The following is an 8,293-nucleotide window of genomic DNA, read 5'->3' as shown; positions in this document are numbered from 1 at the left end:
TTTTTTGAGATAGAGTTTTGCTCTTTTTGCCCCGGCTGGAGTGCAGTGGCACAATCTCAGCTCACTGCAACCTCTGCCTCCAGGGTTCAAGCCATTCTCCTGCCTCAGCCTCCCTCGTAGCTGGGACTACAGGTGCATGCCGCCATGCCTAGCTAACTTTTTGTATTTTAAGTAGAGATGGGGTTTCACCGTGTTGCCCAGGCTGGTCTTGGATTCCTGAGCTCAGGCAATCAGCCCGCCTCTGCATCCCAAAGTGCTGGGATTACACGCATCAGCCACCATGCCTGGCCTAGGGTGGCTTTTGCCCCATCTTCCCTCTGTGTCCTCCTCCTCTCCCTGCTTCTGGTGCCCCCATCTTTGTTGAGGCCCTGCGTCCACCCAGACCACGGCAGAAGCCACCGGCACACCCTCCGCCCCGCCCACTCTGCCAGTCTGACGGCCTCGGCACACTCACGGGATTCCGATCTCAAACAGGTTGTTCTGGATCAGCTGCTTCCCCAGCATGATGATGCTGAGCTGGATGCAGAGCTCCATCAGGCAGCCCCCTGGCGCGCACTGTGGACAGACAGCAGCGTCAGCCCCGCCGCAGGGACACCGGGAGAGGGGCCGCTGCCCTGCAGGGAGGCCCACCCCCATGCCATGGGTTGACCTGTGTCCTCCAAAAAAAGACGCTCAGGTCCTAATCCCGCTACCTGGGAACGGGACCTTATTTGCAGAAAGAGTCTTTGCAGATGTAGCCAAGTCAAGGTGGGGTCATGCTGGGGCAGGGTGGGTGCCCACCCGAGGACTGGTATCCTCAGAAGAAGAGAAGGCGCGGGCACAGAGGAGGGGCTGCATGAAGATGGCAGCAGAGGGTGGCGTGGCGAGCGAAGGAACGAGGAGGACTTCCGTGGCCCCCAGAAGCTGGGGGACGCGAAGCGGGTCCTCCCCTAGAGCCGGTGAAGGGAACTCAGGTCGGCTAACACCTCCATGTTGTACTTCCGTCCTTCAGGACGGTGAGACTCAATCGCTGTTATTTGAAGCCACCCAGTCTGTAGGGTTGAGTTTCGGCAGCCCCAGGAAACGGACACACCCCACCTACAGGCTGCTGGGCTTGCGGCTGGGGCTGGGATCGGGGAGCGCATTGCCAGAGAGTAGGCAGGGGCGGGGCGGGGCCGCACAGTGCCTCCTTTTTCCCAGGGCCGCTGCCCAGTCCCATGCACCAGTCACCATCCACTGGCTCTGCACCGCCACTGTGCAGCAGGCAAGCCCACGGGAGGCAGCAGCCACCCCTCTGAGGCCCAATGCCCCTGACTCAGTGGGCCTGTGCCACCCTAGGCCGCCAGGGACCTGGCAAGCAGGTGACAGTCAGACACCTAAGTGGGCTGGAAGCTTAACTTGTCCGAGCAAAGGAAACACCGGGGCACAGTAAACCCGTTTTGTGTTTCAAATAAAACCTAATATACTCCAAACTTGTCTTGGAGGGCCATGCTTTCAAAAAAAGCAATTATATCATTTGCCTGATTTTATAATGTGAGAAGTAGAAAAGCTCCTTTTTAAAGTTTCCTTTCTTGTTAAAGAACAAGTGCTAGCAGCTGTCTGTGAAGCCCTATCCTATGTAGCTGTTAGACACGCCGTGCTTACAGGCACGAGTACATTCTATGTCCTTGTACTTTCACCAAGATATCTGTGCTGGACGTGCTCACAGGCATGTCCCAGCCCTCCATTGCTTTTACCTGTTCAGAAAAGTTTTAAGTTATTAGCCAATCAGGTTTTAGTTTAGATTGTGAGGTCTGGATCCAGCCAACGGAGATCAGACACAGCAGTAAGGGCGACCCCAAATGCATGAGGGATGAATTTGTGTGTTTCCCTTTGTTCTTTGTACTCTTGTGGCAAGATAGCTAGCGAGGTACCCTTCCTGCAGTCCAGGAAGTAAAAATTGCGTTGCTGAAAGATCCTTTGTCTCAGTGCCGATTTTTCTTTGTGGCACCGAGCATCTATTTCCAACACCTATTTCCAAAATATGACTTCTCTAACCTGGGACAATTGCGACAGGGGATCATCTACATCATATAAAAAGGAAAGAGCTTTTCACAAGTTTGGAGCAGACGCCTGTCACTGTGGAGGAGGCCCACGTCTTGGGCTGCCCTGGGGCCTGCATTCAGGTAGTTGAACCTCTAGGGCTGCACTCCAGACAGTCAGATCGCCCTGTACCTGATATCCACCCCATCCTCGATACCTTGCTCCACAGGGTCTTTATCAAGAAGACCCACTCTCTTATTTTCTGATACGCTGAATTACTCTGTGGGTTAGAAATGCTGAGACCGGAACCTCTGACAGGCCCTGAGGCCCTGGTTTAGTCTGATGGAGCCCCTGGTCATGGGACAGACAGTGGAGCAAGTCCATGGCCGAGATAGCAGCAAAACCAGGCTGGTGTAACCAGACCTTCTGTGGCCAGAATGGCTGGGCAGAAACCAAATGGCACCAGCATGGCGTTTGAAGGTAAAGAGATAAGCATTTCAATTTCGAGTTAAAAAATGTAGCTGCGTTCTGTTTTGTCCTCACTAATTCATCTTTTTCTTTCGAGCCAGACCCTTGCTCTGTTGCCCAGGATGGAGTGCAGGGTGAAATCTTGGCTCACTGCAACCTCCGTCTTTCAGGTTCAAGTGATTCTTGTGCCTCAGCCTCCCGAGTAGCTGGGATTACAGGCGTGCACCACCACGTCCAGCTAATTTTTTGTGTTTTTAGTAGACATGGGGTTTCACCATGTTGGCCAGGCTGCTCTCAAACTCCTGACCTCACATGATCCACTCACCTCAGCCTCTCAAAGTGCCGAGATTACAGGCATAAGCCACTGTGCCGGCCCTCATTAATGCATCTTAACCAGAGAGAAATATTGAGTCTCACAGAAAAAGAAAAGAAAACCAGATGTCATTTTTTTTCTTTCCTTAACTCTACAGCAGCTTTATCCTTCTAGGTGATTCTATGCGAACATACCGAATAAGATCAAAGCCCCCTTTCCCCGCCCCAGACATGTCAGGAGAATGGAAAAGGTTCCATCAGGACGGAAAGAAACTACTCTTTGCTGAACAAATATGCTGTGGCTGCTTCCCCCAAGTGCACGGTGTAGACAAATGGTGAGCACAACAGAAGGGGCTGCCGGAAATGAGTAAAATCTCGGTTACCTCTTCCATTCGGAAGTAATGGAAAATGTACACGTAGTCTCCCGGGCGTCCAACAAACCTGAAATGATGGAGAAGGTCGTTAGAGACATGAGCCCTTGGCTTGGTTGGGGGAGAGACCCCCAAGTGGGGACTGTGTGGCATGTGAGTCCTGCAGGCAGGGACCTCAAGGGCATCCACAGGCTGCTCTCCCTGCTGATCGCATCTGCTAAAAGGTGACCACAGTGGCATGGCACTGGTCAATCACATGATATGGAGGAGGCAGCCTTTCGGGGGGTGCTCTGAGATCAGCCCAGCCAGCCCCTTGCAGAAATGGTGGTGGTGGGGACCTTGTCGTGGGTGGGCCGCAGGCCCCGCCACAGCCTGGTATGGCTCCTGAGGGTCCAGGTGTGGAAGGTTCACTCCTCCAGGAGCTGTGAACAGGGCTCAGGTGGCCAGCAGCCGCACTTCCACGCCTCCTCTCCCCTGTCCCCACTCTGGACTCCTCCCTACCTGTCATGGGGGTGCCTGGAGCTGGCTTCTGGGGTTCTCTGCCTGGACTCCCTGCTGCTGGGGCTTCCCACTGTCTGGAGTCCCTGGGGTCCCCTCTGCCCAGGGTCCTCACCACCCAGGGCCCTCACTGCCCGGGGTCCTCACTCCTGGGTCCTCACTGCCCAGGGCCCTCACTGCCTGGGGCCCTCACTGCCCAGGGCCCTCACTCCCTGGTCCTCACCGCCCGGGGCCCTCACTCCCAGGTCCTCACTGCCTGGGGCCCTCACTGCCCAGGGCCCTCACTCCCGGGTCCTCACTGCCCGGGCTCCCTGCCACCTGGGCTCCCTGCCACCTGGGCTCCCTGCTGCCCAGGGTCCTGCTGCTCTGGAGCCTCAGCAGGGCCCAGGCCTTCTCCCTGACCCTCATAGGCTGTGGGTGCCATGGTGTCTGCCCTTCCCTGGGCTCCAGGTGCCCCCCACCCGTAGGGAGGGAGAGTCCTCCCCTGGACCTGGGAGAAGCGAGGTAGGGAAAGGCTGATGATGTCCCTACCGGCCTTTGAAGAAAGCCACGTAGAAGATGGGGGTGTAAGAGTTCACAAACTTCAGCAGGAAGGCCTTGAAGATCAGCCTCTCCTCAAAGCTCTTCTCCGTCTTTGGAACCTCTAGAGGGAGGGGTAGGATGACGCTGAGGCAGCAGCTGGGATGGCCCCGACAGCCTGGTTCAGCCTCCGCCGGCCACTGGCGCCATCGCTTAGTGGGCTCTCACAGGTGCGCCAGGGCCTGTGCTCAGGATCTCCGTTCAGAGACAGGGAGCCAGGGCCCAGAGAAGGTACATGACAAGCTGAAGTTTGCACAGCAAGAGGGAGGTGGCTCGGGCCACCTGAGTCGAGGGCGAGAGCGCCCAGGGTGTGGGCACTCACCGATCTTGGTGAGCCACCGGGCTATGCAGCCATACACCTCGTCCAGAAGGATGATGACCACTAGGTTGATGATGACCGCGGTGGCCGTGACTGTGACCCGGATGTTGGACCGCACGGAGGGGGAGGAGTTCATGGCCAAGGCGGCGGCCATGGAGATTCTGTAGATGATGACGCCAAGGACTATGGCAAACGTTACCGCAATCTGCAGTGGGGGAAGGGGTGCTCTTGGTTGGGGACCCACCCAGGACCCTCCTGGACCTGCCCCACCTGCTCCCTCAGCCCAGCTGTCCCCCACCCCTCCTGCTCTTCTGCGTCAAAGCAAGGACTGATATTTCTTGGTCACCTGCCAAATGCCAGGGGCTTTCTGTGCACTAACCCACCAGAGATAGATGGATGAGGGGCTGGTTTCTGTTTTGTGGAAAAGGACACTGAGGTTCAGAGAGATTACGTAGACAGGCCAGGCCACCCAGCTCAGGAGCTGGGATTTACCAGGCGGATCTGCCCAAGCCTGCAGTTCACAAGATCTTTGTGCTCCCATCTTCCCTGAGCCCAAGTGCCCTGTCCAAGCAGAGCCCAGGACACGGTATGGCCACAATGCCAGTGACTGGTCCCAGAGCAGGCTGACTGTGGGGTGGGGGCTTCTCCCAGAGCAGATGGACTGCAGGTGGGGGCTTCTCCCCCAACCCATGGTGAGCTCAGGGACATCCTCAGACGCTGCGCAGGGCTGAGGCATGCCACCCTCACAGCCACCTCCCAGGGGCCCTCCCCTGGTAAAGGAGGTGGGTGCGGCCTGGGATGGGGCAGGGCTTCAGGGCTGGCTGGAGGTGCATCAGGTCCCTTCTTGCAGTCTGCTCGGAAGCCAGCAGCACCCTTCTGGCTCTCTCACCAGAGTGAGCCCTCCTCTTGCCAAACCTACCGTGGGACCAGAATGTCACATAAAACATGGGCTGGCGGTTGCCTGAGAAACTGGTGGGAGCTGGCTACAATGACAAGCTTGTTCCACACACCGCTGTCTGTCTGGGCTCCCTCGCCCTGCCCTGCCCTGCCCAGGGGTGTGGAGGCCCCATCCTGAGCTCAGCGAGGGCTGGGTAGGAGGGGCACACCCAGAGCCAGGCTCCTCACCCAGGCGTGAATCCGCCCGCAGGACACAGGCTCTGTCTTGTCACCCTGTGTCCCCATGTCCCTGGAAATTGCACATTTGCTCCCATGCAATGGTGCAGAAGGCAGGTCTCGTCCTTGCTCGCACGGTCACGGGTGGCTCCCAGACAGGCCCAGGAGGCCCGGGCTGACCTGTGTGTCCCTCAGTTGCAGCTTGGGATGGGCCTCTTCGCCCCAGAGGGAGTCTGCAGCTTTCGGAAATCTGGAAAAGCTCTTATTTCACGTTCTGGGCAGTTACCACCGGCTTCTGCAGGCATATGCCAGTGACTACATGGTGACCACGCCCTGCCCAGGAAGATGTCTGCAGCCACGCCACGCCCTGCTGCAAGGCGTGGGGACCACTCCCTGGCCAGCTCTGGGGAACGAGGGCTTTCCTTGGAAAACCCCTCAGTCCTGCCAAGAGGCCTCCAGGATGTCTGTCCCTGTGCCAGCGTGTGGAGGTGCAGGTGGAGCGCTGGGCCTGTGGGTGACTCAGCAAGGGAGGCCCTCCACCCCAGTGGGCACGTCCCCTGCCCTGCCATGGGGCAGTCGGGTCCACGACAGGCAGGCTCCCTTCCAGTCTCCCTAGCCCATCTCCCCTCTGGAATGAACCTGCGTCTCCAGGACCAGGAACATGCGGGACACATCCTAGGTGCTCTACTAATATTTGTTCACGGAATCAGACACCCAAGTTGAGGACAAAGCTGTGTCCTCTTCAACCCCACGAAGCCCTTGTGACCGGGGCTTACCAGGATGTCAAGGGCTGGGAAAAGAGCCGGCTAGTTCCCTATTCAATATCCTCTGTCTTTCCTCTACCATCCTGCCTTGCTGAGACGGCAGTGTGCTAATTCCTCAGCCTCCCTGCAGAGCAGGTGGCCAGGTGAAACAGTTCTGACCAATGAGATGCAAGCAGCGGTGTGGCGAGTCTCCTGTGAAAGCTCCTTCAGACAGGGGCTGCCTCCCCCAGCCCATCTCTTCCCTGCCCTTCCCCTTCTTCTGGCCTGGGGGGTGGGAGTGATGTTGGAGGTGCAGCAGCCATGTTGTGACGGGGAGTGGACTCCTAGGACAGGCGAGCAGAAGGTCAGAGAGGCCTGTGACTCTGATGGCATCGTGGAGCCACCAGACCAGCCCTAGATGGGCGCCTCCTTCCCAGCCCCTCACTGGCCCTTCAGTGACAGTGCTGCTGCTTCTGCGGCAGGAGGGGCTGAACCTCAGGCTAGCCTCTGCTGGGTGAGCAATGGGAAGGCTCCGGGTTATCCCCCAGTCCCCTAGCCTGGCGTCTGACCAGAGGGGACACATCCCCTCAACAAGAGGCCAGGTGCCCTCCCACCGAGTCGCCAGAGAGCACAACAGCCCCCAGCCCCCACTGAGGGGCTCCCCTTCTCCAGGTAAGGGGGGAAGAGCAAGCCCCAGCACTGAGGCCACCCTTCTCTGGACTTCTTATGTCGGTCGGGGTCCCTGTTACTGTGCCTGATGGCACAAGGGGACACTGGGTCCTCCCGTTGCTTCCATGATTTGGTTGGGGCCCTTGAGAACAACCAAATCACTCAACCTAGAGAACAAGGCAGCCCCTGCCTCTGTCTCTTCAAGCTCATACAGAATGGCATGTATCTTGGAGCAGACAGTCCAGCTGACGCGTGGCTTCTGCAGGCATATGTCAGTGACGACATGGTGACCACAGCAACCGCCTCTGGCTGGTGCCGGAGGAGAGGCTGCAGCCTTCAGCCTCAGTTTCTGTATCAGTGGGAGGGGGACAGTACCAGGACTGGGTGGCAGCAAGGACTGATGAGACGCTGTGGTGAGGCCCTCAGTGCACAGCTGCCAACCTGGGCCCCTGAGTACCAGGCCTCGGGGCCAGGCGGCTCTGACTTCAAGCTGCGGGGCTGGACGAGGCCAGGGTCGTTTCTGACAGGACCACAGCTGGCTCCGAGCACTTGGCGGGTGGTGGCAGCACAGCTAGCAGGCGGCAGAGGCAGAATCCATTTGGGGTTGAAGTCCCCGGGATTGAAATCCCCTAAAAGCCACAAGTGGTTTGCCCACGAGCCATACCACAGGCTTGTAGCCCCCTGAGTGGCACTATCATGCCCTATCTGCATGTTACTTATTTAGTGATTTTCTTTTTTTAAATTTGAAAAATTTATTTTTACTTAATTTAATGCTGATGCCCGTATCAGGACTCAAGATATGTTGTGGTCACAAAATACCCAGGTTTTCTTTCTTTTCTTTTTGAGACAGGGTCCTGCTCTGTCGCCCAGGCTGGAGTGCAGTGGCTTGGCCACAGCTCACTGCAGCCTCGACTTCTCCGCCTCCAGCGATCCTCCCACTACAGCCTCCCAAATAGCTGGGACCACAGGTGTGCACCACCATGCCAGCTAATTTGTGTATTTTGGTTTTGCCATGTTGCTCGGGCTGGTCTCAAACTCCTGAGCTCAAGCAATCCTCCTGCCTTGGCCTCCCAAAGCGCTGGAATTATAGGTGTGAGCCACCATGCCCAGCCACTTTAATGGTTTTCTTAAGTCTTTAATTTCATCTTAAATGACATCTTTGAATCCCAGGCTTGAATTACCAGATACTTAAATAATCGTGTCTCTCAAAATGAAAGCTG

The 8,293-nt window shown here is 57.2% G+C and overlaps 1 protein-coding gene across 1 annotated transcript in view; it reads right to left on the bottom strand.

Moving 5' to 3' along the window:
• Positions 1-8,293, bottom strand: part of ANO1 (anoctamin 1) — a 194,185-nt gene that overhangs the window by 22,778 nt on the left and 163,114 nt on the right. The window contains exons 18-22 of the mRNA XM_037734002.1: positions 5,468-5,619; positions 4,552-4,859; positions 4,182-4,293; positions 3,165-3,222; positions 455-555 (exon numbers count right to left, since the gene is read on the bottom strand). Coding sequence (XP_037589930.1) covers positions 455-555; positions 3,165-3,222; positions 4,182-4,293; positions 4,552-4,859; positions 5,468-5,619 — 731 coding nt within the window. The remainder of the gene's footprint in view (positions 1-454; positions 556-3,164; positions 3,223-4,181; positions 4,294-4,551; positions 4,860-5,467; positions 5,620-8,293) is intronic.

This window comes from Cebus imitator, unplaced genomic scaffold, assembly GCF_001604975.1.
Source record: "Cebus imitator isolate Cc_AM_T3 unplaced genomic scaffold, Cebus_imitator-1.0 Scaffold563, whole genome shotgun sequence".
NCBI classification, from domain to species: domain Eukaryota; kingdom Metazoa; phylum Chordata; class Mammalia; order Primates; family Cebidae; genus Cebus; species Cebus imitator.
This window is presented reverse-complemented; position numbering and strand designations above follow the sequence as displayed.